Source organism: Macrobrachium nipponense, chromosome 18 (assembly GCF_015104395.2).
Source record: "Macrobrachium nipponense isolate FS-2020 chromosome 18, ASM1510439v2, whole genome shotgun sequence".
In the NCBI taxonomy this organism is placed as follows: domain Eukaryota; kingdom Metazoa; phylum Arthropoda; class Malacostraca; order Decapoda; family Palaemonidae; genus Macrobrachium; species Macrobrachium nipponense.
This window is the reverse complement of record NC_087211.1, coordinates 73769942-73790779: the sequence shown is the minus strand read 5'-3', so window position 1 is coordinate 73790779 and position 20838 is coordinate 73769942. Positions and strand designations below refer to the sequence as shown.

Genomic DNA, 20838 nt, shown 5'->3' with positions numbered 1-20838 from the left:
TTCGTGTTTCATCGCCATCGATCTTCTCGGCTATCTTTTGCAGGGAAGTACTGGGTCTTTGGTTCGGCATACGTCTATTAACTGTTTTAACGAATTTGGCTTCGAAAATTTCGAAGAATACATTACGTGTAACTACCGAAGTTTTCGGTAGACACTTACATAGTTTGCATGAAGGGAAATATTAATATTTATTCATTAATGGGTAATAAAAGTTAAAATTGATTGAGGCTAACTTCCTTATCGAGGAAGTCAGAAAAACATAGAACTAGTTACGCTTCCTTTAGAAGTTTTATAGCTCTTGTACTAACGAGCAGTTAGAGCATTAACAGTACTAGTAGTGTTGTATCCTCATCACTTCTTACTTTACAGAACTACAAATTCATATTGCAATCCCCATTGCAATGGAGGGTGCGTCTGATCGGCTTCATCTCGCTCCCAGGCCTAGACCTCTTCCAGGCTCACAGGCCCAGAGGAGAAAGAATGTCGAAAGCCTTACGGAGGTTATGGAGAATCCCCACCGATCAGGCGTCCCCTCGGCAGTGTCTGTAGTAAGAAAGTCCCAGACTTCCAGGGATAGCCATTGGAAAGGCATCCTAAACAGTGTTTCCCCCTTATGGTTAAACCTCCTTGCCCTCGGCAGATGAGGAGAAGGAAGATTCATCAACGAAGATTCTTATGAATATGCAAGATAATCTCGTTTATGTTATGAATAAAGAAAGAGGAAAATTGGATGGTTATAGTATCATAACTAAAGCATAGCTTCATCTAGGCACCAGGTGCAAGTCAAGTGCCAGGTGCCTGCCTAGACGTCTTCCATGATGAAAGATCCTTCCAAAAGCGCATGAAGGAATGCCATGGGGAAGGCACATAGCCAAAGGCCATACCACGTTGAAATACCGCTCTCTTACCGATCAACGAAGTTCAGTAACGTGGGGTCTGGTCAGTACATGGATAGGTGCCACAGGATAGAGCGGTGACGTCACAGTCTCTCAATGATAGAATTCCTTCGCCTTTACAGTAAGTGAGGTCTAAGGAACAATAACCTATGAAAGGGATTAATCTCCTGATCTTCTCGAATTGGAAGAAGTTTAGAAGACGAGGCTCCAATGAGGAAATACTTTCGAATTATAAAATTCTTACAGCATCCAGGATTTCCAGCTTCTTTGTGTTGGAAGAAGCTGGAAATTAAACAGGGTATCCTCTTGAGATTTGTCACGGGATCAGTTTTTCCTGACGGGGGCGCGAAATGTCGCACAGGCGGCTGTCGCCCGTGTCAGGATGTGTCTGAATCTATGGAAAGAGAACCCAAGAACATACTTCTCGTGAAAGAGACTCTAGTGGTCGCATAAGCGACTTCGTCTCTATCACATTGGTTTGATTTGGAGAGATTTTTTTTTTTTTTTTTTTTTTTTTGTAGGATCAGCCTTCACCTGCCAGGTACTCAAGATGTCGCACAGGCAAACGTAACCCTTGTCAGGACGAAGCTGGTTCTACTTTAAACCCTTTACCTTATGAAGAGAGGCGCTCTTCTCGGGTAACTCACTCTTTTCCCAACATTATGGGACAAGAGATGGAAGATATCAGACTAGGAAGTCAATGAGGGTGCAGGTCTTTCAGCTTACAAGACCTTAGCAACCCTTTTATTGCAAGAATTCGGAGAGTCTCTTAGAGTTCTGCCATCCCTCCTTCTCCTAGTTCGTTACTTTTAAGAGGATTATAAGTCATCCTCTTCTGTATATATGCAGCAAACCGATTTTCAGAATGAGAACTTTGCAATTGTTTGGAATTGGACAAGACTTGTATGAGCTCGCATTATTTGATTAGAGGCTTTTTCAAGTACAGTAATACCTTGGGTTACGAATTTAATCCGTTCCAGAACCTGCTTCGTAACCTAAAAAATTCGTAACCCAAATGGATTTTCCCATAAGAATGTTATAAAAGCAAATAATGCGTTCCACCCGGCCGACCATGAAATAACCATTTCAATTCATATTTTTCCATTTATTTTTGTTCACTAAGGTTGAAAATTCGTGTAGGAATTACATAAAATTATAAAATTGAAGAATGAAATTAAATATAAAACACTAGATTTAATATATGCATGCACAGTAAAACCTGAACTTTTACCTTGGCGAGTGTGGCTGCTGGCTTGACGGAGACGGGAGGAGGGGAAGGGTGAGGAGGAGAGGGTTAGGGCTTGGGGGGGAAATCTCCCTCCGTGAACACTTCTGGAAGACTTTCTGGTTCTTTCTCTAGAGAGCACCGTTCACTACGATCACTAATTTTACGCTTACGCAACACTATGTTGTCTTTCACAATTTTGAAAAAAATATTTTTCTATGAGCAAATTTTTTTCTACATCGTCGAGAATATAAGGCCGTTGTTTCGTTTCAATACTGTGACACCTTTTGATGCTTTAACTGGCTTTAATTTCTTCCTTTTCTTCAAAATAGTGCAGGATCGTGATTGCGACCGCTTGAAGAATGCTGCAATGTCTTTCACGCACTCGCCTTTATCATGCATTTGGATAATTTCCTTCTCCATTTCGACTGTCATCATCTCCTTCTTTCTTATGCTTTCCTTCTTGCTGCTTGCCTTCGTCATCTTGGGAGCCATTGTCTTTAGTATTTGGGTAATAGTAATGTATAAGCACTATTACGGAAACACAACACGTGCGCAAATCACTAAGCAAATTTGAGAGCGTATCACGGACAGATGCGTTCAATCTTACCGCCAGCGAGATATTGAAAGAGTTATGGTTTAAAAAGGGTCAAGGGATGCGTAGGAGGAAGTCACGTGACCCTCGTTAAGTTTTGGCCGAAAAAAAATGCGTTCGCAGATCCCACGCTCATCGATGTAAACAAAGCAGGCGTTAAGTTTTGGCCGAAAAAAATGCGTTCGCAGATCCCACGCTCATCCGATGTAAACAAATCAGGCGGCCTCCCATGATGGAAATTCGCGCATTCGTATTCCAAGTGAAATTCGTATTCCAGAATGAGGTCGTCACTTCGTAAGTTAAAAAATTCGTATACTAATCGGTTCGTAACCCAAAGTATTACTGTAATAGAAGCATAGATTACAGCATTATGTCCATGGATAGGAAGCTTGAATGATTCTCTTCGATCCTTATTTCTCATTAGGATCTCCTTCGTCTAGTACCAATTCGTTTTTATTGACAAAAGAACGAAGTTAGGAGATTTTACATTCTCTCTCGGCCTCGGCGAGGAAAGAATGTAGTAGAGAATTCACCTTAAGACTACGGTATGATCAAGTCATATACATATACCGAAGTTGACTCTATGGTTGACAACTGAATTCCTAGTATCCTTACAAAAGTTTTCCTAGTTTAATTCTGTTTACCGCAATGTAAGAGAATTATAGAGGATTCTTTATGGCAGAAGTTATCTCAGGCTTTCGGGAAGCATATGTAGAAAGCATAATCGTATTAAAGAACGAAGATTGCTCAGGATAAGTTCGATAAGTCTGTTGGGAATCATTTTCTTCGTGGCAGAAGTTGTTTCCCAGATCTCAGGCTTTCGAGAAGCATGTTTAGAAAGCATAATCGTATTAAAGAACGAAGATTGCTCAGGATAAGTTTGATAAGTATTTTGGGAATCATTCTCTTCGTGACAGAAATTGTTTCCCTGAATGGACTATATATTGTCCATAAAAGTTTTTTCCTAACTTAGAAGGGAATAAACATTAGAACGGACTCAAAATGCATCAGAAGAAGCCTGGGCAAATGCGCCAGAAGAGCCAGCCTGGCGCAATGCGCCATAAGCGCCAGCCTGGCGCAATGCGCCAGATGCGCCAGCCTGGCGCAAATGCGCCGGAAGAGCCAGTCTGGCGCAATGCGCCAGAAGCGCCACCCTGGCGCAATGAGCCAGAAGCGCCACCCTGGCGCAATTGGCGCTAGAAACTCCATCCAAGATAATTTCTCGTTTTAGCGAGTTATTAACCTTAGAGTTCACTAGCCTCTTCAACAGAGGCGTAGTAACGGCAAGTTTCGTTCCTGATTTCGTTCCCCTTCTAATCGAAAATGGGTTCGATCCCAAGGAACTATGAAATTATTTATTTTAAGCATTTAGGCCAATGCCACAGCTCTCTCATATCACAAAGAGAATCAAGAATCTCTCTTTTTTCGCCCGGGTTCGCGTTGACAAAAGAGAACCTGTTTGGAAATCAGACACGGAACGTAATGATTCTTAAGAGATTCACTGCAATATGTTGCACGTCCGTGAGAAACTTCTCAATAGACGATAATAATTGTGAAATTATGTCTAGCATCTATTGGAGAGAGTTGTAAAAAACCTGAGAGAAGTCTTCATAATCGCTTCGCAAGGTGGAAGACGACCAGGCTTCCTATAGATTAATTCATTATTCTTGACCCAAGAGATGTAGAAATTTAAGCCATCTTTAGTTTAAAGAAAGGGGAATAAAACTTTAGTCTTTTTCCCCTAAATATTAAATTTCTTAACAGATGTTAAGATAAGGGCGTCAAAGGAAGAAAGGATGATACTTTATGCTTCATTTTTGGCCTTAGATATATTGGATTCACAGAGATCATAACGTTCTTCTCACAGCATGTTTCGTAAGAAATTTCCCAGAGATTCTGGAGGTTCTATTAGAATCCAGTATATAGACCTGTAAAACCTCTCCATTCTGAGTCGGTCTGCGTGCAGACTGACCAGAAGTAGACATGGTAAGAGGATTTTTTCAAGGTAAAAGGCAAGGTCATGGTAAAGACATAGACTTGCTGCAGATCTTGCTGGTGGGAATAGGGAAGCTGTCCTCTTCCTATACCTCTGTGAACCACATACGGCGTGTTTTCTTCCCTTTCAGAGGGAAGATCACCTTTGTCTATATCTTTTATCAACAACGCAGTATAAGGTTATATTCTGTCTCTGCAAGGAGAATTAGATATAGCAGAGAATTAAGATCTTCGGATCTTATACGATACCTCTATACGATAAGAGTAGGATTTTCATGCACTGAGTATGGATTCTTTTTGTTTGGAGTCCTCAGATCCGTGTTATGACAAGATGGAACTGCTCCTCATAAAACTTCTTTCAGAAATTTTATGAGGGAATTCCTCGTTTCTCTCGGTCCTATACGACCAAGAAGAAAAGGGAATTTTTTTTGTGCATTGGAATCTCGCATCAGATTCTATGGGAACTCGGCAATGTGTTCTTGCCAGCATAATATGTCTGGCAAAAGAACTAAAACCCTCTGTTCCTCACTCAACGCTCCAGATAGAGTTTCGTTGTTCAGACAAGGTCCTTACGTTTTTCATCTACAGAAGAAGAAAGATGGTTGGAAACGTTGCCTACAGAGTTTTTAGAATGTGATGAGGGCTCAAAATGCTGCCCAGTTAGTATTAAGATGGATATATATAAAGAGCTAAGAAATCAGGGGTCCGCCCAATTTTTACTCTGAGTCTCCTTCGACTTCCAGGCTCCTTCCCTTCCTTCGGGCAAGGATAGGGAAGATTCTACAACGAGAAACCTCATCAACATGTAAGAAGAGATCTCGGTAGCAACAGAAGTAATCACGAAGGATCCTTTTCGGAATAAGACTCTTATCTCTCGTACTGTTAGATTTCACATCGACAGACATCTTCGAGACTCTAACAAGCTCGAAGCTCTAGCAAGTGGGGAGGAACCGGCCAGGCTCCAGAGGCGAGGCTCCAGGCAGGCGCAAGGCGCCAGCCAAGAGCGAGGAGCCAGCCAGGAGCGAGGCACCAGACAAGTGCGAGGCGCCAGCCAGGCGCGAGGAGCCAACCAGGCAAGAGCGAGGCGCCAGCCAGGCTCTAGGCTTCATCCAGAAGAGATCCATTTCTAAGAAAGCCCTGGTCTTCTTTGAAACTCCAATGTGATCACTAAAACACTCCATGAGTATCTTGATTCCTTCAAACAGCTGAGAATTAAAAGCGAATGAAGTGCGAGCTTTTATGAATTCTTGTTCTTTCCTTAACAATATGTCATTAAGTACATATTAGCTGTCATTTACGGGAGATGCAACTCTGGGTTGACCTCCAATCATACGAAGGATGTCAAGTTGACCTACGAGAGATACGTCTCTGGGTTATACGTGTCTACGGATACGTTGCTGGGATAGGGAGCCGACACTGATCCTTAACTAGTGAGTTAAATCTTAATTAACGGAATTTTTTATTTTTTTATTATTTGGGTTGTTTGAAAGGAGTTTGGGGATAACTCTTTTTCAAGTTAAGCACGAACCCTCGTGTGAGGATCAGGTGATCGGGATCGGTGTTGTGCTCCTTAATTATGCCACTAGGCATAGGTGTTTTGTCATGTAAGTGGATAGGACCCCTTTGACAAATAACCATTAGATTCTGTCAAGTAAGTGGATAAGACCCCATTGACAGATCTACAAGAACTCTTAGCCATAGGTCACATCCTCGCTGAGGCTCTTGAGACGAAGCAGACTCCTAGCAATAGCTAGGAGGTCAACCCTTCGTCTAAACACATAGGAACCAAGGTTTTATTTATTTATTACCTACAACGTATGTTGTTTCCTGTCTATTCAGTAAATTAGCTGTCTCTTACCCTCCGCCAAAGGTGCCAATCAGCTAAGTATATATCTGACAGGTAAGTTGAATGCATAAAAATGTTATTGTCATGATACAATAAAGTTTTATGCATACTTACCTGGCAGATATATACGATTAATGACCCACCCAGCCTCCCCTCAGGAGACAGGTGGAAGAGAAAATCTGTCTTAGAAAACGGGAATGGTTCCTATTCCCGCCACGCAGCGCGGGGCGGTAGATATCACCTGACCTACCTGTAGCGTGTGCCGCGAAATTCGAATTTCTATCGGGGACGACGGAGTCTATAGCTAAGTATATATCTGCCAGGTAAGTATGCATAAAACTTTATTGTATCATGACAATAACATGTCATATCATTGAGTAAAAACTTTGCCAATTTAATTTTGTAACCTCAATTGTGATACCAGTTTATAGTTTTAAATCAATAAATTTACAACTTTAAATCCATAATGTGTCATGTATATTTTCACTTTAAAATGTCCTTTATGTTGCTTCACTGTAAAATCTTATTGCTAATAGTTATTGAACAAAGAGAGAGTCAACTTTGGAAGTAAGTCAATGTGGGTAACAACAAAAATTATCATAAAAAAAGACAAGCTGATGAAGATTCCATAATGGTGTTAAATTTCAAACAGAACAGTATTCTTAAAATGGTACTGACACATATTGCCTGATTGTTTTATATATAGATACATACTGTAGGTTGTACTATTAATGGTATATTGTTAGTCAGCAGATCATGGGATACAATACTACTTCAGTCGTTGCATGACTGGTAACTTTAGGTCATTGTAGATTTTGTAAGTTATCTTACACTATTGATAATGTGGCAGTAGAATTTCATTGTACTGTTTCTGTTTTTTTAAGTTAGCTTGCAAATTTTTGTTATTAGGCACTTTATAATACTAATACTGTTGGGTTAACCACACACCCTGGGTTAATGAAACTAAAATTTTTGTACATGAACTTCCCTGCCAGATATATACTTAGCTATAGTCTCCGACGTTCCGACAGAATTTCAAATCTCGCGGCACACGCGACAGGTAGGTCAGGTGGTCTACCTTACCCGCCGCTGGGTGGCGGGCGTATGAACCAATCTATCTCTCCAGCCAGATTTTTTTCTGTCGCTGAAGCGATAACAACTGTTGTCGGTTCATTCCGATATATTCTTCATTTCTCGCTTGCCTGGAGATTGATTTGGACATTTTGGTGACGTATTCGCTCTATGTTGGCTTGGCATACGCTGATTGTGGACCGTTATTGACTTTGCGCTGGATTTTCCTGTAGAATGTCTGATTTTGATTCTGTTTCCAAAACTCCGGTTTTGTTTAGAGTATGTGTGACCGATGGATGTAAGGTGAGGTTACCGAAAGCTGCGGTTGACCCTCACACTTTCTGTGTTAAATGTAGGGGGAATGAATGTTCGTGGTTAGTAAACCCGTGTCAAGACGTGTGAGAGGTTTTGAACGAAGAGAATATAAGGCTCTTTCTTCTATATTAGGAAACTTGAAAGGGATAGGGTACGTAAAGCTTCTTCAAGGAGTTCGAGCAGGTCGAGAATGAGTGAGAATGAAACTAACATTAATGTAGTTTTAGAACCTTCCTCCCAGGTCTCAGCTCCTGCTCCCCGCACCGAAGCCGTAGATTCGTCTTCGGAGTGGCGGCGGCCTCAAAAGCTTCCTTGTGGTTCTAAGGAAGACAAGAATCTTCGTACTGATCAAGGTAAGAGTGTCAGTGATGATAAGTGCAGTGTACCAGTGATGTGGAGGGTGCGTCTGACCGGCTCCTTTAGTGCCTCCAGGCCTAGACCTCTTCCAGACTCCCAGTTCCAGTGGAGGAGGAAAGTCGAAAGCCGCAGGAGGGCTAGGGAGAGCCCCCACCGTCAGGCGTCCACTCGGCAGATCCTGAAGTTCGCTCCCAGGCTGCCTTGGATCGAAGAAGAAGAATATTCTTCGCCAGTGTTTTTTCGTCATCCTCTTCTCCTTCGCCGAAGCGTGGTTGGAGCTCTAAGGAGGCGTCACGCCCGTTGAAGAGGGCTGCGGAGGCTCCCTTTAGTACGTTAGCGTCCAGCCCAGAAGACTTTTCTGATTGTAAGCTTCCTTGCAAGCAAAGAAGCCTAGGAGATCCGGAGATCGCCCTCCATTCTCCCGCGCCTCGCGCTGAGCTTGCTTCGGAAGAAGATCCTGGGGAATCTCTTCTCGAGTGCTAGCGGGCCTACAAGCTCAGATCACAGCCTTGGCGGACTCCTTGGCATGAGATCGCGTAGAAGGAAGGATTGTCTCTCCCGATCAAGAGATCGAGGCGCGTTTCGTCGGAAGAGCGCTCTCCTTGTAATCGGCGTTCTCTTCTTTTGAGGATTCTTCTACACATCGTAACTTTTCACGAGAGGAACACCACTCCCGCTCGGAGGTGTCGAGACGCCATTCGACGGATAGGCGCTCCTTGGACTATGAAGATATTTCCTCAAATCGGTAGATTCCTGCCTCGGGTAGACGCTCAGCCCCTTCTGTTTCTCTTCTAGAGTTCGTGCAAGAAGAGAGAGTCGCTCAGGTCATAGAAGACTTGGTTTCGTCGTCTCCGTCTCATCTTTCTTCTCCTCGTCTTCTCAGAGAACCTAGGGAATGCCCTTCTGAAAGTAGTGCGCACTTCTCCTTCCGACTACTGTAGTCGGGCGTCGGATAACGTGACTGGTAGGCGCTCATCACATGGAGTTCGCTCCTCCCCTGTAAGACATCAAGAGTCTAGTAGGAGCCCTGCTCCTGGTAAGCGTCATTCGTTTAGTAGCTGTTCTCCTGGAGAAAGACACCTTGATCCTCGTTTGCTTCGTTCTCCTAGTAGGCGCTCTTCGTTCTCGAGACTCCCTACTCCTGATCGGTCTCCTCTTGCTAGAAGTCAAGAACGCCTCAAGCGCCCTGATTCTGTTAGGCGCTCGGAGCCTTACAGACGTTCTCCCCTTGGTAAGGACCAAGATCTCGCAGAACGCCCTGTTTCGTTTAAGCGCTCGGAGCGTAGCAGCCCTCTCCTCCGCTTCGTAGGCATCAAGAGCCTCTCAAGCGCCCTGCTCCTGAAAGGCGCCCTATTTTTAGCAAACGTTTCGCCGCTTGGTAGGCGCCAGGATTCCACTAAGCGCCCTGTGACAGATAGGCGCTCGGCGCCTAGTAGCGCTCTCCTCACGATCGGCGCCAGGATCTTAGCAGGCGCTCTCCCTCTCGTAGTTTCCCTAGGATAGACGTGGTCTTTCTAGAGAAAGGAGTCCTTCCTCTTTGGCTGTTAAGAGTTTTGTCTGCATTTAGGAAGGAATTGCGAGTTTAGACAAGAATTTTCGGAATAAGCGTCCTTCTTTTAAACCGAACCTCGTCGTTCTCTCTTGTACGCCTTTCCTACTTTGGAATCTTCTCCTCATTCAAGGATTGTTTTAGTCCTCCTTCATCGCACTGTACCCCAGCTAGGAATCATCTAAGGATTCTCATAAGGATCCTCATCCCCGTTCTCCTCCTCAAGAAGACCAGGAAGCTCTGAGGAAGAAACTAATACTTCGGCAACAGTTTCTTCGTACAAGAAGCTCACAGAGCTTCTCCTTCAGTAGTTCGGAGAGTCTTTGAGCCCTACTGCTCCTCCTTCTCCACACTCGTTGTTCTCCACAGCAAGAAAGCAAACGAAAGGATCTTCGTGTGTGAGAATGAAAACCGACTCTTTCTATGAAGAAAGCGCTCAAGAGTTTCGGTTCATGGATTGGGCGTACTAAAGAAGAAGCGGGGAAAACAATGTTTGCCTTCCCTCCGTCGAAGCTTTCAGGACGGACAGGATTTTGGTATGAGACAGGAGAACCCTTGGGACTGGGCCTTCCGTCTTCAGCTGACGCAGATTTTTCGGCACTAGTAGACGCCACTAGAAGATCAGCTTTGAATTCGGCCAAAACTACGTGGGCAATGAATGAAATGGATCATTCTAAAAGGCATTTTTAGAGTCTTGGAAGTTTTCAAACTTTCTCGATTGGTCCCTCGGAGTCCTAGCCAAGAAAACTCAAGGACCGGACACGTTTCTCCGGAGGATTTGAATTGTGTCTTATCCTGTATGGATAAATCGGTAGAGAGATGGGGCCAGCGAAATAGCTTCACTGTTTGGAGCAGGGGTCTTGAAGAAAAGATCAGTATTTTGCTCATTTTAACAAAGTCGGTCTCACATGCTCAGAGATCGTCTTTGCTTTTTGCCCCTCTCTCTACACAGCTGTTTCCTAAACACCTGGTTCTAGACATTTCGAAGGCTCTCTCTGCCAAAGCTACGCAGGACCTTCGCTTCAGCGCAGTCTGCAAGGGAAAGCCGCGCCCTACCTTCCAGACTAAGACAAAGAAAGCTAAGCCGACCTCTCAGGAAACCCTTTCGAGGGGCATCTACCTCTAGATCCTCTTCGTTCAGAGGTCGGAAACCAAATAGAAGAGGGAGACTTTTACGAAGTCAATCAAACCTCCCAAGTAAGACTCAAGTCCTTCAGACAACTGTAGGCGCCAGGCTTTTACAGTTTGCAGAAGTCTGGGCCCAGAAAGACGCAGATGCCTGGACCCTGTCAATTTTGAGGAAGGGTTATCTAATCCCGTTCTCTTCGAGGCCTCCCTTGACGAATACCCCGAGGGAGTTGACGGCCAGATACAGGGACCCCATCATGAATCAAGCCCTCCGACTAGCGGTAGATCAGATGCTGGAAAAGGAGGCGATCGAACTAGTGGCAGATCATCTTTCGGCAGGCTTTTACAACCGCCTGTTCCTAGTTCCGAAATCCTCAGGGGGATGGAGAACCGGTGTGATGATGTAAGCGCCCTGAACTTCTTCGTCGAAAGAAGAAGTTCACGATGGAGACCACTGCCTCGGTGTTAGCAGCACTCCGTCCAGGGGACTGGATGGTGTCCTGGACTTACAGGACGCTTACTTCCACGTACCAATCCATCCTTCCTCGAGGAAGTTTCTAAGATTCATGATGGGGGGAAGAATCTTCCAATTCAGGGCCCTGTGTTTTGGCCTCTCCACGGCACCCCCCAAGTCTTACGGCCATCATGAGGAATGTGGCACAATGGCTTCACCTAGAAGGGGTGAGGATTTTCCCTCTATCTCGACGATTGGCTTATAAGGGCCAATTCAGAGATCGTTGTCTGAAGGACTTGAAGAAAACCCTGGATTTGACTTATTCCTTAGGACTTCTGGTCAATCTGCAGAAGTCAAGTCTGATTCCCGCTCAAGAGTGCGTTTATCTGGGGATCCAGATGAACTCTCTGAGTTTTCGCGGGCTTTTCCGTCACAGTCAGATGGCTGCCCGGGGACTCGAAAAAGTAACAACCTTCTTAGGGAAAAAAGAAGTATGCACAGTGAGGGAGTGGATGAGTCTGCTGGGGACGCTCTCCTCACTGGAGCAATTTGTTTCCCTAGGAAGGTTGCACCTGAGACCGCTCCAATTCTTTCTTCATCGGAATTGGAGTCGTCCTTCTCAGGATTTGAAGTTCTCCCTGTCAATTACTCTTCAAATCAAGAAGGAGTTAGCATGGTGGGCGGATCCCGACAAGTTCTCGCAGGGACTGCCTCTTCAATCCCAGAACCCCAGCCTGGTGTTGTTCTCCGATGCGTCGGAAACAGGTTGGGGGGCGACTCTGGGAACCAAGGAGGTGTCAGGAACATGGATGGGGGACCAGTCTTCCTGGCACATCAACAGGAAAGAACTAATAGCCGTGTGGCTTGCTCTGAAGGAGTTCGAGTCAGATGTGACAGGAGCAGTTGTGCAAATAAACTCGGACAACACCACGGCTCTGGCATACATCAGGAAACAGGGGGGGACGCATTCCTTCTCTCTGTACGGAAACAGCAAGAGATCTTCTTCTGTGGACAGAAGAAAAGGGGGATAAAACTTCTCTACCAGATTCGTACAGGGAGAAAGGAATGTAAGGGCAGATCTCCTCAGCAGGAAAGATCAGGTCCTTCCCACAGAGTGGACTCTGCACCAAGTGTTTGCCAGAGCCTTTGGAAGTTGTGGGGCAGGTCTCTTAGACCTGTTTGCAACTTCAAAGAACAAAGACTGATCTGTATTGCTCTCCCATCTCGGATCCAGGAGCAATAGGGATAGACGCTCCTCCTACTCGATTGGAAAGGACTCGATGTATTACGCGTTTCCCCCCTTCTTCAAGATTCTGGGGTTGACTTTAAAAAAGTTCGCAGAGTCAGATTCCCGCGAGGATGACTTTGATAGCTCCATTTTGGCCAGCACAAGATTGGTTCACAGAGGTGCTGGAATGGCTATGTGGATTTTCCAAGATCGCTTCCTCTAAGGAGCGATCTACTCAGACAGCCCCACTTCGACAGGTAACCACAAAACCTCCCCGCTCTCAGTCTGACTGGCTTCAGACTGGTCCAGAAACTGGTAAGAGCGAAAGGCGTTTTCGTCAGCAGCTGCTAAGGCAATCGCTAGAGCGAGGAGGTCTTCCACATTACGAGTTGTACCAATCGAAGTGGGATGTCTTCAGAAGATGGTGCAAGAGGAATAACGTTTCCTCTTCCAGTACCTCTGTGAATCAAATTGCAGACTTCTTTTTATTCTTAAGACAAGAATGTGGCTTAGTCGTTTCGACGATTAAAGGCTATCGTAGTATGTTGGGCGAATGTCTTCAGGCACAGGGGCCTCAACTTATCGAAGATAAGGACCTACAGGACCTTATTAGGTCATTTTTAACACAACGAAAATGCAGTATCCTAAGACACCTAGCTGGAATTTGGATGTAGTCCTCCAATTCCTTGGTCCTCTAGGTTTGAACCCCCTAATTCAGCCTCATTCAGAGACCTTACCAGGAAGACTCTGTTTTTGATGGCTCTAGCTTCCGCCAGAAGAGTGGAGTGACTTCAGGCGAGTTGATGGTAATGTGGGTTTTAAGGAGGACTCTCTCATTTGCTCTTTCCCTTCCTGGTTTTCTTGCAAAGAATGAGAACCCATCAAGTCCATGGCCCAAGAACTTCGAGATTCGTGGGTTATTCTTTCTTTGGTAGGAGAAGAACCCGAGAGAACTCTTTGCCCAGTGAGAATGGTGAAATACTACCTTAGAAGAAAAGAGCAACTGAAAGCCATCCGAGAGGTCCTGTGGTGTTCAGTAAAAGAGCCTACTCGTCCATTGTCGAAGAACGCATTGTCCTTCCTCTTGAGAAGCCTCATCAAAGAAGCACACGGATCCTGCAGAGAAGAACATCTTAGGCTTCTTAAAGTGAAAGCACACGAAGTAAGAGCCATAGCAACTTCTCTTGCTTTCAACAAGAATATGTCCGTGCGAAATCTGATGGAGACAACATTCTGGAGATGTCAGTCAGTGTTCGCGAACCACTACTTACGTGATGTGAGAATCACTTACGAAGAATGCTTCGCCTTGGGCCCGTACGTTATCTGCGGATTCAGTGCTGGGGCAGGAGCTGGAACTCATCCTGTTTAGTAGTATAAATTTTTCCCCCTTGTATTTGTTGTTGTTGGTTGCCTTAAAGAGGATGCATGAAGGCATCTCTTTAGGTCGTAATACTAATCCTTAGTAGTTTGGTTAGGTGGTCTGATGAGTGTGGCTCCTTGCAGTAGTAGTGGTTAGGACCTGTTAAGATAGGGACGAACTCCCTTAACAGATCCGACTTGGATTTCTACCACACAAAGGTATCACATATCCCAGTGGTAGATCCGAGAGTCTTTCAGCATCAGGTCACGTCCTAGCTGTAGCTCTCCAGGCAACGCAGACTCAGAGATAATATCAATGAAGTCTTCTGCCTGAACAGGTAAGAACCAAGGTTATTTATATCCTACAACATCAGTTGTTTCTTATCTCTCCTTATTACTTTAGCTGTCTCTTACCCTCCACCAAGGGTGCCAATCAGTTAAGTATATATCTGGCAGGGAAGTTCATGTACAAAAATGATATTGTTAAACTACAATAAAGTTTTGTACATACTTACCTGGCAGATATATACGTCTAATGGCCCACCCAGCCTCCCCTCAGGAGACAGGTGAAAGAGAAAAAATCTGGCTGGAGAGATAGATTGGTTCATACGCCCCGCCACCCACGCGGGCGGGTAAAGGCGTATACCACCTGACCTACCTGTCGCGTGTGCCGCGAGATTTGAAATTCTGTCGGAACGTCGGAGACTATAGCTAAGTATATATCTGCCAGGTAAGTATGTACAAAACTTTATTGTAGTTTAACAATATCATGTTTAAAAATACTCGGCATTTCAAAGGTCATGTGGTTAAGAATTGGATCCTTTTCTTTGTATGAATTAAGATGATGTATTTTTGTGTTGATAATGTATTTCTATTCTAATGCAGATTACAGCTTAAGCCTGTGAAATTTGGAGGTGTTGATGATACTATTAATTAAGATCTCACATGTTGTCTTGTTGGAAAACTGGTAGGGATCATTTTGAAAATTAAATTACTTCTGTATTTTGCCTGGTGGAGGAATATAAGGGCAAACCAATTGCCAGTTTCCTTTATTTGTAAGGTTTTAAATGTTTACTTAATTCAGAAATAAAAAAGTAACTTTACATTTCAAAGAAGTCCACTGAAATTATTTACATAAAATGTATGCCGTTAGTTTAAGAAGAAATTCTTCAAGTAGAGATGATGGGACTTATATAAACATCTCTTCATACTAGAAATAGTCTTTTGTTTAAAGGTTAGAAGAATAGAGTTTTTTCATATATGAAGAAGCTGAAGAAATGTGTGATTGGTTTTAGAATCCGAGTTTGATAAAGTCACTGTTGTCAGAGAAAGGGAGAAATGAGATTGCGTAGAGATGAGTTACAGGGTTGACCTGCTATATCTTTAGTCCTTGTTTGTAATAAAATATTAAATGAACAGTAAAGTTAACATTATTGCAGTTTTAATGTTTAAGCTACATACTTTTCTTTGAGAACATAATTTCCTAAATTTTATTTCATCCTACCAGGTGAATGACATCAAATTCCACCCAGTTCATGGTACATTAGCAACTGTTGGATCTGACGGGAGATTTAGCTTTTGGGACAAAGATGCACGGACAAAGCTCAAGAACTCCGAAGCAATGGAGCAGCCCATCTCCTGTTGTGCATTTAATCACAATGGCCAAATATTTGCATATGCAGTTTCTTACGACTGGTCAAAGGTATGGCTTTCAGTAGTCTTCCTGTGTTCTTTTGTCTTCCTCCAGTACCTCCAGCAACTATCTCTATTGTATATTACTATATGTTGGTACTATTTTTCAATACTAATATCTTTCATATGGAACTAGTCAAAAGGGCATTCAGCTTACTAAGCAAACTACTTCAGAGTTGAATACCCTCATGTTGAAATAAAAAGACATGAAAAGCATACTACTTGACAGAATGAAAAATGAATAAGGTTGTATGGTAAGTATTGCACGTATTGCAGTAAAAAAAAAATCATAAGACACATGGACATACAAACATAAGTTGAGCAATGTCACATAAGTCGAGAATATGTTTTATCCTCTCTTTAAATTATTTGCATAATCCACAATGCTGACAGGAAACCTGTTCCACAGTTCCTCAGCAAAGGAAATGAAATACTTTTGAGTGTGTGTTAGTATAAAAAGATGGCATGTAAACAGGATGTGGATGATAATACTTCAAAATCCTAGCAGGACCAAAGTTAATAGCAGGTCTTTATAAGAATGTGAAATATGATCCTTCAGGTTATTTTTCTGTTTAATTCAGGCATATTGCAATACACTCCCTGAACACCTGAATTAGCCCTGGTCACTGACCAGCCCGAACTATATCCTCACATACTTACCCACTAAGTGGGTAATTTTAACTGTCAGCGTTACTAACGCTGCAGGTAAAATCTAGTCAAATGATTTACTTATGTTACAGTTGGCAACGCTGCTGCAAATACCGGCCACCAGAGGCTTGTCCCCTCAATTGGTATTCGTTCCCGTGGCGAGCCAGACCTGGTCCTGCTCCCAGGGAACTTTTGGTCATGTAGCCCGACCCTCACAGTGTTTACCGAGGCCTTGATTGGGTTCTGATATCCTTGCCTTTCGTTTACAACGTCTCTTTCGATTTTCCCCGATTTGGATCGAATTTCAATTGTTTTTGGAACTTCTCTGTTATCGTCAGGAGATGGCCGAGCCTCGCCAACAAATCCTTACTTCAATCTCTGCTTCATCAGCCTCGCCTCCAACAGTTGCGTGTTGAGATGTCGGCATACTTCGTTCCTGTGCTAGTGTAACAAAGGATGAGTACCCTCAAATGACAGACATTCCTTTTGTTCTAGTTGTAGGGAAGTGTAATGTATGTCATACAGAGGTGTATAGAATGTAAGGATTAGTTTATTAGATCACTTAGGACTACCATGAGTATATAGAAGATAGCGGCAAAATTGCGAGAGTTAAGCCAAGAAGAGCTACAGTAGGAACGGTTCAGAATTGGAGGATAGAAAATGCCTAAAATGTTTGCTATTTCATGACAAAGCTAATTGAAATAAAGATAGCAGCAGCAGCGTAGGTTACATTAATTGTTCTCTTTCAGCTCCCCTGCCTGTTCCAGAACCAGCCCTAACGGGTGCCGGGGGTTATGGAGAACCGCAAGCACAGAGTATAGGATCTGCTGGCCCCCCTTGGCACGGAGCAGGCAGTGTTAAGCAGCAGATTCCCCCTTGAGGTGTAAGTTCTAAGGTTAATGTAAAGTTAGGCCAGGGACACATAAGTAGCGGTAATAGGTTAAGTAGTGTTTGGGAAGAGAATAGGAGGTTAGGTTCTCTAGGGTTCGGACTCCCTTGTAGTGTCTAGTTTGAAGGTTCGTCTTTAGAACCACCCTTGGTTTTATTTCCTGCTTCGAGTTCTTTGCAACAGAAGCTTCTACTCCGTGGTTGATCTTTTGGATGTGGTTTCTGGTTTGGTTCAAAAGTTTTGCACAGCGCACTGTCGTCTTTGAAGGTACTTCATTCTGTCTGTGGGTAAATTTGGTTAGTCTTGCAGTAGTGGCAATCCTGGTGATCAGGTCTATTTCACTATTCGTATACGGCACGGTAATTATTATATCAGTTAATCTCTAGACAATGCATATGGTCTTTTGATAATTCAGTACAAGAGAAAGTGCATAAATTAACACAGTAGTCCAGCCTAAAGTTTCCTCTATACTACATGGCTGTTTAGTAATTACAAGTATTGGCCAATCCTGGAGATAAATGCACTCTGACTTATGATGATTCGCTACCAGAGTAATTGAACGAGAATCAGATTCGATTGTACTTCAGCATTGTTGGACTGTGTAAGCTTGCCAGCTGTGTAATCGAATATTGTATGTATCCTCATATTATCGTATTGTCAATACGGTAGATCTACATTACTATTCCGCAGCGGCTTAGAATATGCCAGGTGCGGTTTTTTCTATGCAGTTTTATCCTCCTGAACAAGAATTTTAAGTAATATTTATTCGGACGACTGTAATGAACCCCCAGGGGCTTGTGCTAAACACGGCAAAAAACATTTGACCCACCAATTCCTGGTGATTTTCGTATTCACGGGGACGAACGATGCGGAATGCTTATATAGAAATACTCCTTTTTTAACTCATTCTTGGCCGAGGAAAATTGAGGAAGTATAGTTATTCCCAAAGCGCTTCTTGGCCCTCATTGGCTGGCTTGGTCTGACGTAACTAAGCTCCTCCCCCACCTATTCCTTGCTTTTGCCTTGCAGTGGTCAAGCAGTAAGGCGGTCTTTTAACTATGACATTAACATAGCTGATAATGGTATCATGTATCATATAAATCAGAAATCATAAGAATTTGTACATTTCATTACTTCCTAGAATGTTCCTTCTGCTAACGGAATTCGGTAGTATGACGTTTTCATCAGCTTAGCAGACGAATTTCCGTCAGTAATTACATGATGCCTCATGCCAATTACAGTTACGAATATAATTACCAGTTGCATCATCAAAATTACTTGTAAAATTTTATATGAGATAGGTTAAGATTTAAACTTAAATTACCTTAAAAATGTGTAATTGATTACAATTCAATGGAATTACAATTACAAGTTGCCATTAACGCATAACCCTATTTGGTGGGGGGGGGGGGGGGGGGGGGGGGGGGGGGGGGGGGGGGGGGGGGGGGGGGGGGGGGGGGACACATGTCTCAGACAGGCAGAGATGCCGACTAGTCAATTCCTTCACTCCAGATGCAACCATCTCATTGGGTCTCAGCGAATGTTCTTGGTCATAGTTGCATAAATCAATATCTGGATACTTTTCTTATATTGGAACAAAGACATAGTGTTCGTCTAACGACGTAATTTCAAGTACAAATTTGACTAATACGTCTTATTGCAACTACTCTTTTCCCCTCTGTTGAGAGGTTGCGTAATTTTCAGTGATTCCGTTCGTTTTCACTTTCTCATCGGTGTTACGAGCTTTACGTAATTTATCTTTGTCATTGTGAAAACAACAGTATATTGTCATTGTGAAAACAACAGTACTATGAGCTCTTTCATGCTAGTAGTTTTCTTTTTACCACGACTGTGTTTTGAATTCACATAAAGCTTGGAGAATTTTATTCATGTTGCCGAAGCCCGCAATATTACCTTAACAGTTTCAGCTACATTTATAACATAAATACGTACTGTAAGTGTTTACTGTCGTACATGGTTTGAATACAATAACGGATGTTGCTAGGATTCCATCGTATTAGCAAACAGTGTCTCATTCGGTTGTTCACAGCTGTACGCAGTTATACGTATACGTATATCATTAAGATAATACTTATTAACTTAGAAGATGGTGTAAAATTATGGAGGTGGAGAAGTTAGGCAATTGTAATTTGCTCTCTCTCTCTCTCTCTCTCTTCCATCTCTCTCCCTTCTTCTCTCTCTCTTTTCTCCCTCTCGTCTCTCTCTCTCCGTCTTCCTCTCCTCTCTCTCGTCTCTCTCTCTCTCCACTCTCTCTCCTGTTCCTTCCATTTACTTTCCTCCTTTCATATTCTCTTTCTTCATCATACTTTTCACCATCTAACACTTGATTCATAGTGCAACAGAGAGGTTTTCCTCCTGTTACACCTTTTACTGTCAATTTCCTTTTCAGCGCAGAATGACCTCTTAGTCCCAATACTTGGCGTTTGGCCAAAATTGGGTATTGAAACCATCTCGCTGCCAGACTGCACGCGGCTGCCTGCGCCAGCTGCGCGCGAGATATAGAAACTTATTTTCAAAAAGTAGTAGTGTCGATTTTAATCACTAACCCCATCGTAAAATCTATTTATCGTAACACTAATTACAGTAGTTTGAATACGGACTGTTTTCACGATCACGTCTTGAGGAATTTTCCTGAGTTTTTAATGATGTTTGCCAAGGTTATCATGGGGAACGGAATCTGTCTAGTTTCTTTCCCAATTTCTCCTAAAACTTATCATGTCTCTACACAGTCTTCTTTATTTGGTCATTCTTCGGAGATCGCTTCGGGGTTGTCTCTCTTTCATCCTGTTTCTTTGCCATTAACACTCCAGAGCAAACAGTTTTTTCACCGTTTCATCCTGAAATTTGGGGATTTTGAAGACTGACTCTCTCTCTCTCTCTCTCTCTCTCTCTCTCTCTCTCGTCTCTCTCTCTCGTCTCTCTCTCTCTCTCTCTCTCTCTCTCTCTCTGTGGTTGAGGGAAGTAATTTTGGCGGGGCTGTATTCTTAGCACCTTCCACGGATCCCGTAGTTCTCAGGCTGCTGGTCTCGGTGCTCAAAGGCGGTTTCGGAGTGTCTGCACTCCGTATTTTTATCCTCCTGTACTGGTTTGAGACGTAATTGTCCGCCGTAGTTCTTGCTGGGTCTACGGAAGTCGGCGATTCGTCTTCACCATTGTTGACTGTGTCAATTAGTTTGTGTCCTCATCCTCTCCTTTCATAGAGTAGCTGGTAATCTTTCTCCAGTTCCCACTTTATGCTTTCAGGGTTGGAGGCATATATCATGCCTACCGCGGCTATTGCTGGGGCTACGGAAGTTGTCAGTTCGCCTGCACCATCATTAGTAACATGTTCATGTCCTCCTTTCGTTAGGATAGCTGGTAATTTCCTTCTTCGGTTCACATTGGTTCTGCAGTTCGTAGCCTGTCTTAGAGGCACCCTTGGTGCGTGCAGCATAAGTTGGTTTTCACCACCCGCACAACGTCGGCATTAGGTGTTCCGGCTTACTCCGAGTGTGGCTTCTTCCTTGTTTCTCTCCTTTCTCAGTCTTTTCCTATGAATAGTTCCATTAATCCTTCAAGGTGTTCAATTCC

At 43.4% G+C, this 20838-nt stretch overlaps 1 protein-coding gene across 1 annotated transcript in view; it reads left to right on the top strand.

The window, feature by feature from the left end:
* The window catches only part of LOC135197178 (protein Rae1-like), a gene marked incomplete in the record, with an annotated part of 173880 nt that overhangs the window by 148706 nt on the left and 4336 nt on the right, over positions 1–20838 (top strand). The window contains 1 exon segment of the mRNA XM_064224168.1: positions 15526–15720. Within this exon segment, the coding sequence (XP_064080238.1) occupies positions 15526–15720 (195 nt within the window).